This window comes from Chenopodium album, chromosome 6, assembly GCF_948465745.1.
Source record: "Chenopodium album chromosome 6, dcCheAlbu1.1, whole genome shotgun sequence".
NCBI classification, from domain to species: domain Eukaryota; kingdom Viridiplantae; phylum Streptophyta; class Magnoliopsida; order Caryophyllales; family Amaranthaceae; genus Chenopodium; species Chenopodium album.
The window spans coordinates 13,273,027-13,295,677 of NC_137839.1; the positions used below are offsets into that span (position 1 = coordinate 13,273,027).

Sequence of the window (22,651 nt, forward strand, 5' to 3'; positions counted from 1 at the left end):
CCAAATTTTCGCCAGAATTCAATTCCTGAAAGAATTCGAAAAATTAAGTCTGTCGCCAGACGACAAGCTTGTCGCGTGGCGACAAATTCTGTCGCGTGGCGACAAAGCTTGTCGCGTGGTGACAGAGAAAACACGTGGCGACAGCGTGTTTTAGCTAGTGACAGCCACACGCAACTTAAACTGCGCTTTTCTAACTCTGATTCGACTTTGATTTTGCCTATCAAACCCCACTATATTTCATTTTTGCTTTTCCCTTGTGATTAAATTGAGCTTAATTAATTTTAGGCTTATTTTTAGTCAAACTATTTTATTTTTCATTATTTCTTTTTGGGGGAGAAAGTCGGTACCCTCCACAAAAATGACAGAAATTGAGTCAAAAATTTTCACACACTCACATGCACATAAAATGAAAAATAAAATGCTGTAATAAAATGAGTTTAATAATAGAAGTTTGCATATATACAAAGTGTCTAATACATAGGTCATATAGTGCAATTAGACAAAGTTCTACAAAAGTCAAATAAACATAAGTACAAGTGCAACTACGGTGTGGGAGGCCGCAAATGATGAGGAACGTTGAAAGTGTCGAAGAATGCCGTAGTCCGTGGAGTATGCCCCTCACCATCTCCCGATCCGCCAGCCGCCGGAAACCTGAGCTCAGGGCCAGTCCAACCTGACTCACCCTGATACCCAATAGACAACGGCTGAGGCTGCAAGGCCTGCTGTGACGACGAGCCGACCTCGTACGTCCCACCATCCATCGAGGGAGCCGCTGTCATCCCTCCTCGGCCAGTCGGCCCGGCAAAAACCTCCTCAGGAGAGGAAGCTGAGTTCTCCGTAGGAGCAGCCTCAGATCGGCCACCCCGACCGCCAGAGGAAGTGCGGCGACGCCTCGAGTCGGACCTAGTCGGCTCTCTCCTAGGCTCGGGCCTCGACTGAGTACACGGAGAAGGAATAGGCCGTCCCTGCAAAATGAATCAAGTCAGAAATCAGGTAAAAGGGATAATGAGAAGTAATACAAAAAAAAATATACAAGAGAGATACCTCCTCGACGTCGTTGCTACGACAAGTAGCACGGTTCCGCAACCTCACGAGCTGGCTGCGAAAGGCGTCTATGCACCTCGCCATAGCTGTCACCACCTCGCGAGAAAATTATCAAAGGAACAAAGTCAGTAATGGTACAAAGACAAATACAAAAGCAAAAAATGTGAATATGCTCACCCGAGTCTGGTGACGAGGAATAGAGCGCTCCACGAACCGCTCCTCCTCAGGAGCTGGAGGAATCAACTCCTCGATCGGCCCGTACATGCCCTGATAACGAATGGACATCCTCGGGGGAATAAACTCCCTAGGCCCGACTTGATAAGAGTAAAACCAAATGATCAGAATTCACTTGGGGGCTACCTAGTGGAAAGTAAAGGAAATAAAGCAAAAGCATACCGCTGCCTCCTCAGACAGGACAGGAGCCGGCGCTAGCAGAGGCAATAGATCCTCCTCGTAGCTCTGCTCCAGGTGGACATAGGACCGCTAGGGATTACCCCGAGACGATCCACTCGCCCGATCACGTAGCAATGCCTCATGGAACATATGTCGAGGCGGACGGGTAGGGACGATGAAAACATCTGAGGAGTGTTGGATGGCCACCCTCTCTCCTAGATAGACCACGGCGTCGTACGTCCCCAGAAAGTAACGACGCTCAGCAGTGTACTGTGCAGCTAGCACAGGTACAACAAGGTTAGCCTAGGGTCGGTAGACCGCACCAGGCTCCTACAAAACAGCTATGTAAGATAAATGCTAACAAAGAGATGATAATTAAAGAAGTAAATGTTCACGAGAACCTACCGAGAGGATCAGCTCTCGAAGGCGTGCCGCCTCGACTGGACCGCAACGACCTCCCCAACCGGCAGCAATAGGGAGCTCGCGAGGAGAAGGTCTCGCCGGCGCGAGTGAAGGGAAGTACTCGTAGAACCAAATCTACATAGATGACGAAAAGTCAGTAAAAGCTTGCACTAGTCTAGAGCTAAATTTCAAAAAGGGAGAGAAATATACCTCTACGACCCTCCAGAAGCTGGAAAGTGCAATCTCTTCAGACAAGGCCTTGTGACGGCAAGAACGTCGCAAGCCCAGTAAGAAGTCAGCGTAGGCCAAGCTGGCCCAGTCATATGTCCCGACCAAATCAAGGTCGCGAACAGCCTTCAGGTAATAGAGGAGCACTCGACTACCCTTGTCAAGGGAAAAGGTCCCTGACAGCAAAATAAGCACAAAGATGCATACCCGCTTCTTGCGAGTGGTTGCATCATCCTCGAAAGCCGCTACCAGTGTACCGCAGTGAATACATCGGGAACTGAGTTGTCCCGACTGAGCCTCAGCACGGGCCTGAACAGCAATCGGACCCAACAACTCCAGTACGATTGGCGAAGGGACAGTGATGTCGCTATCGAACGGTAGTGGAGTAGACTGAAACTCCATTCCCGTAATGAGACTAAAGTCGGCTGGCGTGATTGTCATCTCACCCCAGGGAAAATGGAAAGTGTTGGTGGTGTCCCAAAAGAACTCCACCAAAGCACGAACGACGAGGTTACCCCCATCGTAGGAAAACATGGCCCGGGTGGCCCGAAGAAGAGGAGTCAACCCACATGACTCCCAAAGTTGCCGCAACGCATCATCTCTACTGATGAATGTATCGTAGAGCGTGCCAATGGTGGAGTTGCCCGAACCGTGACTGCGGGTCCTCCCACTCTCGTTACCGCGTCGGACTCGCTCCGACAGATGGTGCACAGGGGAAAAGAAAAAAGTGTGCTCGTCCCACTCTGGAAAAGGTCCAAGTTTGGATGTGGACGGAGCGTCCTCACTCTCACTGGCAGGCTCGTCCTCCCGGCGCGAGTCCCTCGACCGAGAACCAGAACCACATCGTCTAGCCATGCTAAATTATGCAAAATTAATTAAATTTAAGGTTCTATAGTATCTAAAGTTCGCCTAGCCGCATGATACTATGTTCGCAAAAGCAGAGTACGTAGTACTAAAACAGAGCAAAAATTCAATCTAAGCATAAGTATTTTCAAGCAACCAAACAATTTCTTGCAAATATTGTGACAAATTGTACAAGAAAAGCTAGCAAAAACGCAAAGAACAGGTCACATTGTTCTTCACGACCTCGAGAGGTCCAACAATGGTGAATTGCTCGTTTCTTCACCAAATTGAGTCAAACAAGTCTCAAAATACTCCCAAGGTAATATACAAGTATAATCAAGCAAATTCAAGGCATAAAATTCAACAAACAAAGCAAATTAAGCATAATCACGTTCGAATTTTTTGAAAATTCGTGAATAAGAATGAGCAATTAAGCAAAAACCAAGTTGAGTTTGACTAAAACTTACATAGATCGGGAAAATAGATGAAATAAACTTCAATTTGCAACAAGTTTGAGCGAATTCGGGTGAGAAATGAGCAAGAACAAGCAATTCAAAGTTTTGAGCGAAAACGCGAAGCAGAGCAGCAGCACAGAAATGAGAAAGAAAGAAGACGGGTATTTTAAAAACCTGATTCTGTCGCCAAATGACAGATTTGTCGCGCGGCGACAGAGTCTGTCGCCTGGCGACAGGCACAAAGCGCGGCAACATGTATTTCTGGCTAGCGCTGGAGCGGCGACAAGATATGGAGCTCCATATTTTGGTTATATGGACCTCGTGCAGCAGTTTGGGTTCCTTGGTACGCTAGTTAGCCCTTCTAAGAAATTTGACATGATTTAGTAATTGGCTTGATTACAATCACATTAAGTGGTCGACCTGATAAAAGATCGTCTCACTTAGCTTAAAGCGCCTAAGTATTGGCTCATTGCAAAAGCACCAAGGTAATGGTTCATAAGTAACAAAAGCACCAAGGTAATGGTTCATAAGTAGCAAAGGCACCGAAGTAATGGTTCATAAGTAACAAAGGCACCGAAATAATGGTTTATAAATAGCAGGAGCACCGAAGTAATGGTTCACAAAGAGTAGAATTGCCGACATATTGGCACAATAGCAATATCAAAGATCAAAAAGTAAAGTGATCTTCAACGATGTCCCAAGGTAGAGAGGAAATTGTCTATAGTGGCGAAGTATTGCCGTGGCAAGGTAATGCCACAATTCTGGAGATGACAAAGTATGGTCACCTTCGACGATATCCTGAGGTATGAAGGAGATTGTCTATAGCGGCAAGGTATTGCCGTGGCGAAATATTGCCACAACCCTGAAGATGACGAGGTATGGTCATTTTCGATGATGTTCCCAAGGTACAGTGGAGGATTGTCACCAAGAATATTGAAGATGGCGAAGTAATGTTACCTTCAACGATGGCGTTCACGAGGTATTATGGAGGTTGTCACAAACAACAAAATATAGCAACAAAAACGGTTACTTCCAGAGACGTGTGCTCGACAGTGCAAGATACGCATTTCTTAACTCTCTTTATCTGTTTGACTAACGTTAGTTTGCAGGTATCAGCGTTACAAGAATGATTTGGGATCGCATAATGTTTTGAATCATTCTCCGTCCCTATCGCTACTTTGACTTTTGTTTTTGAAACCTAAGTTTCTCCAAGCTCAGTCAAAGTGGGGGCTTCTGTAGACACCCATTTGTGTCTCCCCATAACAGAACCCAGTGATGAATAACCTTTCATGTCGAACCATAATCGAATAAGGTGAAAGTGTGAAAAGTTAAGTGTTGCGGTTTAGTTTTATTAAATTTTCTTCTCTCTGTTTTTGAAAACAACCTTATTTTATTAAAAATAGTCAATCCAGTTTAGTTTGGTCCGTAATAAGGGTTCAATAATAGTGTAGTTGGATGAGGCTCGCAAAGACCTTTCCAACGATATATTATAAGCCCAATTCCGATGCATATTAAGGAAGTTATGGCCAAAATACTAAACTGGGCCCGATTTGTTATTTACATACGGCCCAATGATCTAGAGGAGGGCCCAATGTTAATTATTATTCCTAAAATTATTAGGATTAATTATAATTTTCTAGAAGTTTCTAGAAGGTTCTTTTAAATTCTAATAGAGTTAGGATTAATAATTATATCAAGATGGATTTTTATTTGGAATAAGATATTATTATTTTATTATTATATTATTATTTTAATTATACGTTTTTAGCTTCCGTACGGATTCCGTAGATCAAATTTGGTTAAAGATCGGATTTCGCGTGGAAAGCGCGTGAAAGCCAGGCTGTCGCCAAACGACAGGCGATAGACCCTGTCGCCTCGCAACAGAGTGTATTTCTGGCGACAACGTGTAGTTTTATTCCTTATCAAATTCTATGATTTTCCGGACTATTTTTCTTATAAATAGGGTCCTCGACCTCCGTTTTTAATCATCAACTCTCATCAAGGCTTACTTGATATTCTTCTCTCTCTTTCTAAACCAACCCCTTTTAAACACAATACCGTATACACAAGACTTAGAAACATCTAGCCAAGTTCGAAGTTGCCTTCGCCCTAGACGTGAAAGGTTTATACTTTTCTGAGGGTTTGGTCCCAAATCCAGTCTAAACTTCTTAACTCTTTCTTTCAATTTATTTGATTTATTATTTTCATTGAAGTTTACTAACACGTGTATTTTGTTATTAGAAAGAGGTACGAGGCATCAAAGTATGTAATCTTATTGCTCTATTTTTATAGAAAGCATGTTTATTATTTATTAATTCCTAGTATCATGTTAGGATGTTATTTATTGCTTTCTAGTATCATGTTTAGGGTGCCTCTTGTTCTTTCTAATATCATGTTAGTACCATGTTAGGTTTAAAGCTTTGATTTTTATCGTTTAGTGACATGCTAGGGTTTGTTATTAATCTTGTTAGTATCATGCCTAGGATCTTGCTATTATATTTAAGCTTTGTTATTAACATGGTTATTATTATTATGATTATGATCTATATTATGTTGCTTGATATTTATTTTATTGTTATTGCTTGATCACGCCTTTTATGCATGTTTAAAGGGAATTTGTACTTGAAATCACGCTTAATAAGATAATTAATAATCTTGGTTTAGGCTAATATGATTTTAATTCAAGTGATCGCCAATAATAGATTTGTTTGTGCATTAATATTCAACCAACATAGATTAAACAGGCTTAGGGTTAATCTAATGATTGCATGTTAGTCAGAAAGCGCACATGAATACGAGTAGAATAAAGTAGAGGCCTATTTTATAGGGCGAGTCCTCTCTTTTGTAGATTGGATTCGTACCCTCATCCCCGAACCCTATTTGGTTCAAGACCTTTTGGAGTTGATGATCTCATGGATCGTGAAGGGGTGTAACCTTCACCTCGTGATTGGTTTACAAGTTCTTAAAACTTGTTGGCGACTCTTTTGCTCTCTTTTCTTTCCCTTTGGACGCCACCATACTTTAGTGTATGATCACAGTAGAGTTCAAGCTTGGGGTTATAGTCACTAGTAGAAAAAGCCTCATTTGCGTCGCTCATTTATAGTGTATTTGCGTCGCTTCTATGAGCGACGCAACTGCTCGCGACGCAAATGACTTTTAAGTCATTTGCGTTGCTCCTAGGGGCGACGCAAATAAGAGTCATTTGCGTCGCTCCTTTATAAACAAGCGACGCAAATGACTTTTTTTAAAAACTTATTTTTTGACATTTGCGTCACTCCTTTATAAAAGAGCGACGCAAATGACTTTTCTGATAAACTTATTTTAAGTCATTTGCGTCACTCCTTTATAAAAGAGCGACGCAAATGACTTTTCTGATAAACTTATTTTAAGTCATTTGCGTCACTCCTTTATAAAAGAGCGACGCAAATGACTTTTCTGATAAACTTATTTTAAGTCATTTGCGTCACTCCTTTATAAAAGAGCGACGCAAATGACTTTTCTGATAAACTTATTTTAAGTCATTTGCGTCACTCCTTTATAAAAGAGCGACGCAAATAACTTTTCTGATAAACTTATTTTAAGTCATTTGCGTCGCCCCTTTATAAACAAGCGACGCAAATGACTCTTTTGCTAAACTTTTTTTGTTATTTGCGTCGCTTGTTTGTTTAATGAGTGACGCAAATGAGGTGAATTTTTTTTTTTTAATTATAATATAATAATTGCCTTGTATATGTTTGTAGTACCTGTTTTCCTAGGTATAAAGTAATATGCTAACGCTAATATAATTGAAATTAAAATGCAATATTATTGAATAATGCAAATGTAAATTTCGGCAGAGTCTCCTTTGTAATTTGGCCTACCCATAAAATTGGGAATGACGGCATTATATTAACAAACTGTCCAATAAGATTACATCTCAATATCATAGACATTATACTCATAATCCCAACACCAATTAACCAAATTACTTCATTTCAAGCCTATAATCCAAAACAAGAGTCAAACATGCGCTAAGTGGTAAATCTAAAGTTCAACATTACATATAAAATACTCTGCCCAAATATCTCGGATCTCATTTATCTCCTCCTCGGTGTACGGTGTAGTTCTTGAAAAATCCGGCAGCATTTCCCTACAGTTCTCCAAGCACACAATGTAGATAATCGGCTATCAACATATGTACCCAGAGAACAATCGGGAAATAGTGAGCCATGATCTTCTTAGATCCAAAACAATTCAAGTAGTTATCACCTAAATGAGATAGAACATTCAAGAACAGTCCCAAACCGGGGACTATTCAAGACTTACTCCTAATGAGTAAGCCCTGAACGGGTATCTAAGTCAATGATGCAAGTATTATTGCAATTCCAATCAATTATATCACAATTAAAAATCTCATACAATTCACAATCATTATACCAACCAGAACAAATAAGTTAATATTGCAAAGAATGGTTCAGATATATATACCACAAGTGAAGACAATCTCGTATGCGTACTACCGCCTTAATCGTTTGTCCACAACCAGAACCTCGAGCAACTTGTGGAATTCACTTCCGCATAATTAAGAATCTGCCATAAAAAATTACATATATTAAACCAACATAGTTGATTCAACTTAATCTACCATGTATGTGACATAAAAGTTGTTATTCGGCATTGATTCTATTCTTTAATCCTCTTTTTGTTTTCTTTTCTGATCAAATTTGACTTTATTACATATCTTTATAAGTAAAGGTGGGGGTGCATAACTGCATATGTAATAGTCAGGTGTGACGGGGTTCAAGCAATGCAAAGAGCAGGAATCTTAGTGGATCATAATTTTCACCAAAACCTTACCTAATTAATTAATCATACTAATAATTTTCTTCATAAAATCAGATCAAGCAACCCATTCCTAAGAGGTATTCACAATATTTGACTCACGTGACGCCATGTGAGTCCGTAGGAGCAATTTTTTTATTAATGGCAGATCTACTGGTACCGTACTCACCCTCTTTCCTTTATATCTTATTGTTTATAATGGACAGGAATACATACAACATATACTATATATGATGATCACAGAAAGTGACCAAACCAAAAGGGACAGTCCAAACATTAAGTATCTTTGTCCCTGTGATTATGATAATCACTTTGTCTGACCACGTATTTGCGTGTGTGCTCGTGATCCTAAATCTCATAGAACAAGAGCGAGCACGAGAGAAATAGAGTTCAGGACATTACTGAAAGTGCCTAAGTAGAGGTACTTGTTCTCATAAACGCACCCAATTCGTGCTTCCCATCGCCCATTATGATGATGCCTACAAAAAAATTAAATGATAAAAAATAATTTTAATAAGACATTCAAAGAATCATAGATGTCAACCAGTAGTATATTGCAAAACAGCAACTGTAAAAATCTACAGACTAAATGCAAACAAATTTGCAGAACAAATGGAGCACTAACAATTATCCATAGTAAAAGAACACAATCTATTAAATTACTTTAGTTTGAAGTTTGAAACTTCAAAGAAACCATGGTATTTCAAAAAAAAAAAAAAAAAAAGCCCCAAATAACTTTTACCGCAAATTGTATCCAGGCTTTGAACAGTGCAATAGTATTTCACTGGGTGGAAGAACAGATCGCATAAAAGCAGGCTTTGCAGGTGAACAACTATGTCAAGTTGACTGCACTCCTACGCCAATAACATGAAGTAATAATAAGCTCCTTACTTAACTAAACTACATAGAGAAAGTAAAAGACAATTTCCTACACGCCAGAGAAAAACTAAGGCTGAGTACATAACCTGTGAGGCTGTGATACCTTCACAAGTATCCGCCTACTTCTAAAGGTCAAAGACCCAAAGAGAAAAAGTTCAATATTTGCTCCATAATTATACCGTACATAATATTGAAAAGATCCCAGATGATTAAGCCTAGCATTCCAATTACAATATCACTTCTCTATTAGGACATAAGCTAGAGGCCTGGCTTATCATGCAACATTTTTAGGGACTATGCAATATGCTCAAATGACTATGCTATTCTACAGACTGTTCAAAGATGCAAACAAGCAACCAGTAAAATATTGCAAAACAGCCATATAAATTCAATGACTATGCAATATGCTCAGATGAAAATTGACTTCAAAAATTCAATGACTGAAATTCACAAGTATGCAATATGCTCAAATGAAAATTCAATGACTGAAAATTATAAAAATTCAATTAAATCTGCCATATAAATTCTAATTAGTGAACTAACACTAAACCTGAAATTAAACTAAGTCCGAGCCGAAATCGATTGAACATAAAAGATTGAACATTCTAATTAGTGAACTAACACTAAAAGTTCAAGTTAAATGCTACATTCTATCTACCATGAAAAGATTGAACATAAATAGAAGCAATCTTACCATAGGTGAAATTGATTTCTAAAATTCAACAATGTCGAGCCGAAATCGATTTTTGGGGGCGAAATTAAGCAATTTTTCCACTCGAAAATTCAAAAATTCAACATTGCTGTAATTTGCTTGAACTTCCTCGGGTTTTTGGGGGCGAAATTATGCGATTTTTCCACTCGAAAATATCAGATATTGCTCGAATTTTTTCAGCAGGATTTTTAATTGAATTTTTTGGGGTTTCTACGGTTCGAATTCGTATGGAATTGAGTACATTTTTTGCTCGAAATGGGGGATTTTTGGTCGAAAATAATCAATTTTTCTGGGGTTTAAGGGTTCGAATTAATTAGGGTTTTTGGTCTAAATTTTAGCTCGAAATTGCTCGGATTTGCTGCCGATTATGGGTGTTGAACTTGATTGCGATTTTGGATGTTGAATTTGCTGGGGATTTGCAGTTTTTTGGGCGAATTTGTGGGTGTTTTTTGGGCGAATTTGTTGGATTGAAGGGTCGAAATTGAAAAGCTGGGGATTTGCAGTTTAGTGAATTAGTGAAAGTGAAAAGCTAAGGTCAAAAGCGCAGAATGGGTAACCTAAAGCAGAGTTATTTGCGTCACTTCATAATAAAAATGCGACGCAAATAACAAAATCTGAAATGCTGAAAATTTGTTATTTGCGTCGCTCATTTATTAAAAGAGTGACGCAAATTATTCAGTGCCTTATTTGCGTCGCTTGTCAGTAAATGAGTGACGCAAATAATAAACTTATTTGCGTCGCTTTAATAAATAAGAGCGACGCAAATGATAGAAAGCTAACATACATTTGTTTTTTGCGTCGCTTCTTTAATAACAAGCGACGCAAATAACTTTAAAGTATAGTAAAAATACACATTTGCGTCGTTCTTTAGAATGAGTGACGCAAATATGGCGACGCAAATGAGGCTTTTTCTACTAGTGAGTGCTTGAAATATTCCCTACAGAACCAAAATCAATCTTCACTGATCAGGATCTTGCAATGAGTAACGCCATATCAGAGGTAAGAATTTTTTTCTTCATAATATATGGTTTCCTGATTAGAATATCTTAATAAATGATATAAATAGATCAATACCTGACATAAATTATCTAATTCCTGATATATATATCTTAAACCTGTTTTGACTTTTCTATGAACTATTTAAATCCTGAATAATAATATATGTTTCAGCATCATAATATATGTATTCTATAATTTAATGTAACCTAATTTCTGATTAAAATAATATTATTTCTGATAAAAAAAAAGGCAATACCTGACTAAGATATATTAATGACTTCAAATTATTTATTCCTGATTGACATAATCTTATTCATGATAGCAAGATCCTTAATCCTGATATAAGTATTCTAATACCTGAACGAAATTATGTCATTGCTAATAAAAAAATGTATTTAATTTAATTTTAAGTCAATTTCTGACCAAAATGTTATAATTCCTGAGTAAAATATTCTTATTCCTTTTTAATTTATCTAATTTCTGACTTGAACAATTATTCCTGATTGTGATAATTTATCTTATTTCTGAAAAAAAAAATAAACAAGTACATGACAAATTAAATCAAATTCCTGACTAAAATAATATAATTCTTGACGAAAAATTATTAATTCATGAAAAAAAACCAATGCCTAAATAAACAAAAGTTTTTGATAATAAAATAAGCAAATAAAGAAACATAATGTATTAGTAAATTTTAATTATTACATATCATTTTTTCCATATATTTTAATGATATTGTTTGTGCTTAAAAGTTAAAAAAAAAAAAAAAAAAAAAAAAAAAAAAAAAAACCCTAGAATCTTAATCTTCTTGTTGTTCTTCTCGAGATTTTAAACTTGTTTTTTCTTTTGATCTTCTTTTTGTTCTTTCTCTTCCTTCTTTTGTTGATCTTCTTCTCTCTGTTTTTTGTTCTGTGCTTCCTGCCATTTCTCTTGTGCTCTCTATCTATTCCTTAGTTCTTCGATTTCATTCTTTTCCACTTTTTCATAGAGCTTCATCAGTCCATCCTTCACTCTATCTCTCCTTTCCAACAGATCATTTACTTTTTTTTCAAAGTTATCAATTACATTTTCTTCTGGATCGTTTGATGAAGTAGAAGACTGATAATTGTTTTTCATATTTGAGCAATATTGAAAAAAAGTTTATTTTAGGAGAGAGAATATAGCAAGAACAAAAACATGCAAAATGTATGAGTAAATATTGGTTTTATAGACAAATAAAAAATATTAAAAAAAACACTTTTTAAATATATTTGTATTTCTTATTATTACATTTTTTTTTGTCCTTATCCAATACTCCAAGTAAATATCTTGATTCAAAATATCTTGATTCTAAACTGCAAGTGAACTCTAAGACTATTTATTTCCTGACCAAAATATACTAATACCTTTCATAATTTATCTAAAATCAGACCAAAATATGCTAATTCCTGACTAATAAAACCTAATTCCTAATTATAATAATCATATTTCAAGACATCTTCTACTATGCATTTCTTCTTGTTTGTCGGCTTTTAGCTTGTGAGGAAACCACCTTAAATAAGAAGGGGAAATGAAAAGAAAGGAGAGGAGAAGCATTAGAAAAGAGAAGAAAAAGAAAGAAGTGGAGGAGGCTCGTCGGAGTACGGCCGGGACGCCGGAACTCCGGCGAGCTCCTAGGGTTTTAAAGGGGGAAACTGAATCCAGAGGAGAGGATTTTAAGAGAGGAGAGAGAAGCGTGAAAAGTGCATCACCACACCATGTGACTAGGGGTGAACATGGTCTGGTTTGGTGCGGTTTGAGTCTAAACCAAACCAAACCGCAAAATACGATTTGGTCAATTTTCCAAACCAAACCAAACCAAACCATATTAGTATTGAAATCAAACCAAACAAAACCGTAATAATGCGGTTTGGTGCGGTTTGGATTGCGGTTTATGGTGAGACGACATTTTTTCCTAAAACTTGTCAAATATTAATAAACTTATAATAAAGTTCAAATAATTAGGCCAAAGGGATTAAATTATACTATAATTTTTTAATAAAAATAATAACCAACTAATCAAGTGCTAAGTGCTAACACAATAATACATAATAAAAATAATACATAACAAATTAACAGTGGAAAAAAAATTTATACATTTGTCCAAAAAAAAATTCATACTACATCATACTACATTATAGTTATATGACCTATTGAAGTTTAAGTATTGATATTTGAGATTGAGTATAGAGTATAGTAGTATACTGACCGTATAGTCTTCTAATGATTTTTCATGTTTTTTTTTGTTTTTTTATAATATATAATAACTATTTTAATTGATTTAAAAATTATATAAATATTAAAATGCGGTTTACTGGTTTACGGTTTGGTTTGGTTTATAATTTTTGAAAAACCAAACCAAACCGCAAACTGTATTTCCCAAAAAATCGAAACCAAACCGTATTTTTCCAAACCGTAAACCAAACCAAACCGCTAAAATGCGGTTTGGTCTGGTTTGGTTACGGTCCAGACCAAACTGTGTACAGCCCTACATGTGACCATGTAAAAGAACAAAATAATTTTTATAATACCGACCGGATAACGTTGATGAAGTAAACTATGTAGCATTAACAAAGTAACCCTATAGCTTTAACGAATTAAGCCCTATGATGGTTGGCCACACATAGGGATGTCATTAGGGCGGGACGGAGCGAATGTTAGCTTTCCTATCCCATCTCAACCTAAAATTTTCATCTCCTTCCCCACAGCGGGGCCAAAACTCATCCCCATCCCTGCCTTGATGGGTATAGTTCCAAAATCATATCAGCCCCACCTCCACTTGGATATCCACCCCCATCTAATCTGCACTCAAGACCCATCTAATCTCCGCCCCCAAATACACTATCCTACATAATTATTACTCCCTCCGTGTTTTTTTATGTGTTACACTGTGACCGGCATATAGTTTTAGGCAATTTAATTGACTTAAATAAAACAAGAAGTGGGGTAGTTGGAGAATTAAAAAATTGTAAAAGAAAGATAGTGGGGTTAATAGTTTATTGAAAAGTAAAGAATGTGAGAGGAAATATATAATAAAAAAGTAGTAGTGGGTTTGGATGGGAACCATGAAAAGAGAGAGATATAATATTTTAATGTAGTTTTTTGCTAAAAAAGAAAGTGTAACACTTAAAAAAACACGGCCGGAAATGGGAAGTGTAACACTTAAAAAACACAGAGGGAGTATAAGTTACCAGAAAAAATTGTTAATATTACAAACTTTTTTGCTTATAGTATGTACTATTTTATTTTACATAATTTTTTTTTTGTCGTAAAGGATAATAAATTAATAATATATACGGAGTAATTTTGGTTTTTATAAATATATAGATGTGGGTATGAGATGAGGATAGGGGCTGGGAAATTTAAAATACCCATCACCAATGGCAGATAAAGGTTTTTATCTCTATCCTCGTCTCGGCACCTGCAAAATTGAGACCCATCCCGTCAGTGGGGCGAGTCTCCTACTAGACCCACTCCACTAGTCACATCGTCATATAGGAATTTGTGATAATATAATAATATAAGTAATAAATATATAATAATAATAATAATAATAATAATAATAATAATAATAATAATAATAATAATTCATTCTAAAGGATACAGCGACACTCCTAGTATATATCAACTAGTTTGGAAAGTGACAAGACTTTACGTTTAAGGTTTGGAATTAATACTACTTGAAATACATACTTCGTACTTCCTATCTAGTACTATGTACAAAGAAATAGTGTTGAATTTTCTACCAAATAATACATGTAAGTGTCCCATATTGAGAAAAGAAGAGAGAGGCAAACAATTAATAAGACTAAGGGGCTACCCCTCCTAATACCATATGATTTTAAAATGTAACCTTCTTTAAACTTCTGAAGTGAACTCTCTCTCTTAATTAGTGTGACAAGACTTAGACATCTCTATAACCTCATTCCTAGATCGACTATGTGAGCCAGACATCTCCTTGAACAAATAATTAAATAATGACGAACAATTGTTTAGAGCACCCAAGTCATGGACTTTACAGGCATTTTATATTTGATAAACAAGTTGATTAACAACTGCAGAGTACTACGTAACAAAGTTTGCTTAATTTAACTAATTGAATTTCAAAAGATTCGAAATATAAAATGAAATAAAAGAGGAACACTAAACCAAATAACTTACCAAATAAAGGAAAGCAGGCTTCTTCTAAATTCAATCGTATGTGTAGTGGCTAGTTTGAAAGTTCACAATCTTGGTTTTCAATATGAGAGTTAAATTGAAGTGTTCGTACAGTTTTTTTTTTTGACAACCAAGTCTAAGTGTTCGTACAGTAATCGATGTTAATAAAAAAAGAATACGTACCAGTAAGCATAGCCACTCAATTGGTGACCCACCCCCCCTAATCAAAATAAATATTTGATAATAACATTACTTTTACATAGTATTACGTTTACAATACGGTTTTTCTTACCATATTCCTCTTAGTAATTCGTTTAATCATTATATACCAATAAAATTTTTCAATTTCACCATATACCCATAATGTCATATGACACAGTTAACCCTTAATGACTAACGGAGTACACGTTTGTTAGTCGTTCGAGCATTTGGTGACATTCCTGTTAAACTTGGAAGTATGATAAATTAGAGAGAATTAGAATATATTATAATGGAATTGCTTGCCTTCTCATTGATTATAATTGGGAATATATAGAATTACAAAGTCCTAGTCCTTGTATCAAAAAGATATCGTAGGATCTTAGGAAATTAACTAAAATATATGAGATAAATATATGGAAATATTCTATCAAATCTTCCTAATATATGATAATATCTCAATACCCCCCCCCCCTCAAATTGGAACATGGGGATAAAAAATGCCCAACTTGGAAAGAAGATAATCAAATTGTGCTTTCCCAAGTGCCTTTGTAAAAATATCAGCAAGCTATGAAGATGTCGAAACATGAGATGTAGATAACCACCTCTCAATAATAGCATCACGAACAAAGTAAATCAATCTCAATGTGCTTTGTCCGTTCATGAAAAACCGGATTCTTTGCGATGTGCAAAGCCGCTTCATTATCAAAAAATAACTTAATTGCCTTTGGATGTTGTACTCCTAGACTCAACAACAAAGCCTTCACCCATTTTAGCTCTTTAGAGCACGAAGACATGGACCTATATTCGGCCTCCGAAGATGAGAACGAAACAGTTGGTTGCTTCTTAGTTTTCCATGAAATAGGAAATTTTTCAAGGAAAACTAGCCAACCAGATAAAGATCTGCGAGTCAGAGGACAAGCAGCCCAATCTGAATCACACCAACCCTGCAAATTTAGATCACAATCAGAGCTCAATAAAATACCTTGTCCGGGAGTCCCTTTCAAGTATCGAACCACCCTCATTGCAGCATCCCAGTGTTCACTACGAGGTTGCTGCATAAACTGAGACAAAATACGAACTGAATACGCCAAGTCAGGGCGTGTGACAGTAAGATAAATCAGACGACCAACAAGCCGTCTATAAGACTCTGTGTTGAACCTTATGTGTTTTTATGATGACTCAAGCAAACTTACACGTTTTAACAAGTGTCTTTAAGTATTGTAAGTCTTAGGTTTCGAGGAGGAAACTAAAGTATGTGATGATGTACCTGAGGAGGAACGAGCATACTGGAAGACAAAGAAGACTAAAGACTAAGCGAGAAGATAAAATCAAGAAAGCAAAACATTAGTTCCCCGAGGGAACTAAAGTGTGGAATCTTTTGAGTCGAAGAATCCTTAGAGAAAGCAAGGAGTTTAAAAGTTAATAGGTTATCTTTTTAGCTTCTTGTACGTATAAATTATATTGACATTAGTAGGAGTCAAGTGGAATAGTTATCTTATTTTAATTAATTATATTTTCCTATATTTCTATTAGATATTATTTACTTAAATAATTATCTTTTGGAAAATATTAAATATCTTTCTAAAATATCTTTTAACTGATTTGGTTTTTATTTTTGAGAAAAAGATTTTTTTTGGAAAATATTTTAACGTGAGTTTTAATCAGTCAAATTGGTTGAGAAAATTAAGGAAGCAGTTTTGGAGTTTGAAAAAAATCATGGGTTAGTTGCTTTCACTTGCAGCACAAGTAGTTCACTTCTACGTGCTCCTCAAGTTGAGGAACGTGGAGTTAGTGGAACTAACTAACTGTTTAGTGGATGCATTTCTAACTCTATAAATAATGCTTTCCTCAGTTTGCAAAAATACACTTGAGCATTCTAGCATATTTATTCTTACTTATTCCACTTGAGTCTAAAAGTGTCCTTGTGATTTATATTAGAGTTTAATTCATTGAGTTGTAATTTGGGGTAAGAGTTTGAGTGAACTCTAGAGTGTTTATTGCTTTGAGTGAAGCAAGGAGATAGAGAGAGTTTTGAGCGTTCAACTGATTGAGGGATCGGTTGAAGGGGAACTCAAGTTTGTTGAGGAACTTGAGTTAGAGTCTTAGATTGTAATAGGTTGTTTGCCCTATTAGAATTAAGAGTTGAGTTTTAAAATCCCTTGTGGTCGTGGTTTTTCTTCTTGATTAGGGCCAAGAAGTTTTCCACGTAAAATCTCTCTGCGCACTTTAAGTTTCCGCTTAGTTTCTTTACAAATTCCGCAAAAATTACCCTAGTTTCCCCACAATACAATTCACCCCCCTCTTGTATTGTTCGTTCAAGTCAACAATTGGTATCAGAGCCGGTTCCTCGAAGAAATCAGGAAACCCTGACGAGTTAAGTTCTTGGAACCAAGATGAACAATCACAAGAAGCTGGAAGAAGGTTACTCTACACAACGACCACCAATGTTCAATGGAAAATTCTACACATATTGGAAGAACAGGATGGAGATTTTTATCAAAGCTGAGAACTACCAGGTCTGGAGGGTTATTGAGGTTGGTGATTTCGAAGTCACCAAAACTAATGCAGAAAATGAGGTAGTTCCTAAACCCATGTATGAATTTGATAAGGAGGACTTTGATAAAATGGAAATTAATGCACTTGCTATTAAGCTGCTTCACTGTGGTCTTGGACCCCATGAACACAATCGTGTTATGGGCTGCAAGAACGCTAAAGAAATTTGGGATTTGCTTCAAGTTACTCATGAAGGAACTAATGAAGTTAAGCGTTCTAAAATTGATTTTCTTATGTCTAAATATGAATGCTTTGAGATGTAGTCAAGAGAAACTATCCAGGAAATGTTAACTAGATTTACTAATATTATTAACGAGTTAGTTTCTCTTGGAAAGAAGATCCCTATTGATGAGCAGGTTAGGAAAGTACTGAGAAGCCTTCCTCAAGATGAGAGATGGAGAGCTAAGGTGACGGCTTTACAGGAAACTAAAGACTTCACAAAGTTCAACATTGAGCAACTTGCTGGTTCCCTCATGACTCATGAGTTACACTTGGGAACTAGCAACAGTGAAGGGAACAGAGGAAAAGGTTTGGCTCTCAAAGCTGGAGAACAAGAGGATTCAGAGGTAGATGAAGAAGAAACTGCCATGTTGGTGAGAAGGTTCAAGAAGATGTTCAACCGAAACAATCGAACAAGGAACTTCACCAAAAAGACCTCTACTTCAAAAGCTGACTCTGGATGTCACAAATGTGGATCTCAAGATCACTTTATTCGAGAGTGTCCACTTTGGGATATTGAGAAAGGAAGAGGAAAGGCCAAGGAACAAAGCAAGGGCAACAAGACTCCATTCAACAAAACCGATATCAGAAAAGCAATGATAGCTGCTTGGGGAGACTCTGAGAGTGAAGATGAAGAGGAACAACCAGAAGATGAAATAGCAAACTTATGTTTGATGGCAAAAACCAATGACAAAGCCAAAAATGATAAGCTTGCAACAAAGGTATTCCTTAATCCCACCTATTTAAAGTCTCTCTCTAAAGTTTCTCTTATTGATATATGCTTAGAAACTGAGAATGAATGGAAATATGCATGTACTCGCTTAGGTGAATGTGAAAGGGCTCTAAAAATTTGCAAAGAACACAGTACATGGATTGAAAATCAACGTACTGATGTTCAAGGAAGATTTTTCGATCTCTTTGACAAAAATCGTCTGTTAAAAGACATTATTGAAAGATTAAAATATGAAAATATTATGTTGAATGTTGAATTAACAGAATTTAAGCTGATTAATGAAAATCTCAAATCTGCTGGTTCCTCCTCCAATCCAACGCCAAAATTTAATAAAGATTTTGAAAAACTCAAGAGAGATCTTGAGGGACTAAGATTTGAAAAGGCTAAATTGGAGAAGGAACTAAGCATCCGTAAGGAAAGAGATACAAATCAGCTTGGCATACCTAAGTGGATTGAGAATGCTCAAGGCAAAAGAACTGAAGGTTTAGGTTTCTTTCACATCAAACTTAAAGGTAAGAAAAAGAAGTACGTTGATCTGCCTAGTAGTAAGGTTTGTTCCTTCTGTGGTAAAACAGGACATTTAGACATAAATTGCAAAAAGAAGGAAGAAGTTGTTAAAAAGAATGTGAGGCAAATATGGGTGAAAAAATCTGATATTATTTCATCACCGAAGGAACCCAAGGAAACCTGGTTCCTAAAACTAACCAATAGTTCTTTTACAGGTCTCGGTGAGGGGGAACAACACATGGTACCTCGACAGTGGTTGTTCTAAGCATATGACAGGAGACAAATCAAAGTTTCTCTCACTAGAGGCCTATCCAGGAGGAACTGTGACCTTTGGAGACAACAAGAAAGGTGAAGTAATTGCAAAAGGAAAAGTAGGAAGGTCCAGTTCTCATTCAATAGAAAATGTACTTTTGGTCGAGGGTTTGATGCACAATCTGCTGAGCATATCACAATTTTGTGATAAAGGAAACTCTGTAAGTTTTACTTCTGATTCATGCAACATCATTAATGACAAAACAGGAAGGGTTGTTCTTTAAGGAACTAGAAAAGGGAACACATATATTGTGGATCTCAATTCTGTTCCAAGGAACAACCTTACATGCCTAAGTGCCATTAATGATGATCCTTTATTATGGCATAGACGTTTTGGACATGCAAGCTTCTCACTCATGGATAAACTTAGGGCGAGGAACTTGGTTATAGGGCTTCCCTCAGTCAAGTTCCTCATACAACATATCTGTGATGCATGTGTGAGAGGCAAGCAAGTCAAGTCTTCTTTTAAAAGCAAAAACATGGTCAGCACCACAAAGCCATTGGAACTTATTCACATGGATTTGTGTGGCCCCATGCGTGTTCAAAGTAGAAGTGGAAAGAAATATGCTCTAGTTATTATTGATGATTTTTCTAGATTTACTTGGGTGATTTTTCTGTCTAGCAAGGATGAAACCTTTGATGAATTTGTGTCCTTTGCCAAGAGAGTACAAAAGACAAGTGGAAATCAAATTATCCACATTCGATCAGATCATGGAACTGAGTTTGAAAATACAAGATTTGACGACTTCTGCAAAGAGAATGGCATGGATCATAACTTTTCAGCCCCAAGAACTCCTCAACAAAATGAAGTTGTTGAAAGGAAGAACATGACTCTAGAAGATATGGCAAGAACTATGCTGATTGCAAGTGGTCTTCCAAGGAACTTCTGGGCTGAAGCTATCAATACTGCATGCTATATTATCAATAGAGTTATGATGAGACCAATCATCAATAAAACTCCTTATGAACTGTTTAAGGGCAGAAAACCCAATATTTCTCAATTTTGAGCTTTTGGATGCAGGTGCTTTGTCCATAATAATGGAAAAAGGAACATTGGTAAATTTGATGAAAGAAGTGATGAAGCTGTGTTCCTTGGCTATGCATCAAATAGCAAGGCTTACAGAGTTTACAACAAATATACTATGTGTGTCGAAGAAAGCATTCATGTGATATTTGATGAATCTAACATGTTTATGAATGTGCAGAATAGTGAAGATAATGATTTTGAAATAGGTCTCACAAGGAACCAAGATCCGGATGAAGAGGAACTGAGACAAGGCAAAGAAACTGCAACAAAATTTATACAGGAGCAAAGAGAAGTTATTGTACCTGACAATGAGAACGAGGAGGTTAATGAGGAACTAGCTGGTGGAAATGAAGAAACTATAGAAGCAGCTGAAGCCACTGAAGCTACTGAAACAGCAAATCCTCATATAGGAGTTCCAGCAAGAGAATTTCAACCGAAGCCATTCAAATATCAAGGGTCTCATCCCACAGATCTCATAATAAGTGATATTGGCAGAGGTACTCAGACAAGATCGCAAATGAGGAACTTCTATGCCTTTCAAGCCTTCCTATCCATAATTGAGCCAAGGAATCATGAAGAGGCTCTGAAAGATGCTGATTGGATTATTGCCATGCAAGATGAACTTAATGAATTCGAAAGAAACAAGGTATGGCACCTTGAGCCGAAGCCAAACAAGAAAGTAATCGGACTCAAGTGGGTATTTAGGAACAAGCTGGATGAATATGGAACAATTGTAAGAAACAAGGCCAGACTAGTTGTCAAGGGGTACAATCAACAAGAAGGAATCGATTACGAGGAAACTTTCGCTCCAGTTGCAAGGTTAGAAGCCATACAAATTTTAATTGTTTTTGCCTCTTTTATGGGTTTCAAACTTTATCAAATGGATGTTAAATGTGCTTTTATAAATGGTTTCTTAGAGGAGGAAGTTTATGTAGAGCAACCTCCCGGTTTTGAAAACCCCCTATTTCCAAATCATGTTTTCAAGCTTGATAAGGCTCTGTATGGGCTAAAACAAGCTCCAAGAGCCTGGTATGAAAGGCTCTCTAAGTTCCTTCTTAAAAATGATTTTCAACGAGGAAAAAATGACAAAACTTTATTTTTAAAATCTGAAGGAACTGATTTATTAGTTGTTAAAATATATGTGGATGATATAATTTTTGGAGCAACTAACGAAAGTCTATGCAAGTACTTCGCAAATCTCATGAGTGGAGAGTTCGAAATGAGCATGATGGGGGAACTGAACTTCTTTCTCGGATTGCAAATAAAACAAAGTGAGAAAGGAATCATGATTCACCAACAGAAATACATTAAGGAATTACTGAAGAAGTATAATCTTGATCAGGTAAAAACGAACCACACTCCTATGGGAACAGGTACTAGACTGGATGAAGATTCACAAGGAACTAGTGTGGATCAAACTAGATATAGAGGTATGATAGGATCTCTTTTATATTTAACTGCAAGACGACCTGATATTTCTTTTAGTGTTGGATTATGTGCTAGATTTCAATCAAATCCAAAAGAATCTCACCTTACTGCAGTCAAAAGAATCCTAAGATACCTTAAGGGAACTGACAATCTAGGATTATTTTATCCTAGAAGTGATGCATTCAATTTAAAAGGTTTTGCAGATGCTGACTATGCAGGGGATCTGGTGAACAAAAAAAGTACTTCAGGAATGGTCCAATTTCTTGGACCATGTCTAGTTTCTTGGGGCTCTAAGAAACAAAATTCAGTAGCTTTGTCTACTGCCGAAGCAGAATATGTAGCTGCTGCTGCATGTTGTTCTCAAGTACTTTGGATCAAACAACAATTGAGAGACTATGGTATGAAGTATAATTGCATTCCTATTTATTGTGATAATACAAGTGTCATTTGTATTTCAAAGGATCCAGTTCATCACTCTAGAGTTAAGCATATTCATATTAGACATCACTTTTTAAAAGACAATGTTGAAAAAGGCACGATTAAATTAGATTTTTGTGAAACCGAAAATCAAATTGCTGATATTATGACTAAGCCTTTGAGTAGGGAAAAGCACGAAAAATTGCGGATGGAGCTCGGAATGATACAACTCAGTTGAACGCTCAAAATTTGACTCCCAAGGTAATAAGTCATATATGCTTGTATAGTACTATGTTTCCTGC

General features: G+C 36.7%; 1 protein-coding gene across 1 annotated transcript; it reads left to right on the top strand.

Annotated features, from left to right (window-relative positions):
* Window positions 1–17,546: 17,546 nt before the first annotated feature.
* On the top strand, window positions 17,547–22,651 carry LOC145636698 (uncharacterized). The gene is made up of 4 exons (XM_081688260.1): window positions 17,547–17,843; window positions 17,970–18,148; window positions 18,209–19,386; window positions 20,711–22,651. The coding sequence occupies exons 1-4, from the start codon at window positions 17,547–17,549 to the stop codon at window positions 22,585–22,587; spliced, it is 3,531 nt and encodes a 1,176-aa protein (XP_081544386.1). The 3' UTR covers window positions 22,588–22,651.

What these genes read in the sequence shown, in the direction of transcription:
- LOC145636698 (XM_081688260.1), top strand. Translation starts at nt 17,547, where the DNA reads ATGAACAATCACAAGAAGCTGGAAGAAGGTTACTCTACACAACGACCA. An exon ending in GACCCCATGAACACAATCGT is followed by an intron (nt 17,844 to 17,969) that starts GTTATGGGCTGC and finishes TTTGAGATGTAG; the next exon opens with TCAAGAGAAACTATCCAGGA. An exon ending in TAGTTCTTTTACAGGTCTCG is followed by an intron (nt 19,387 to 20,710) that starts GTGAGGGGGAAC and finishes ATTTTGAAATAG; the next exon opens with GTCTCACAAGGAACCAAGAT.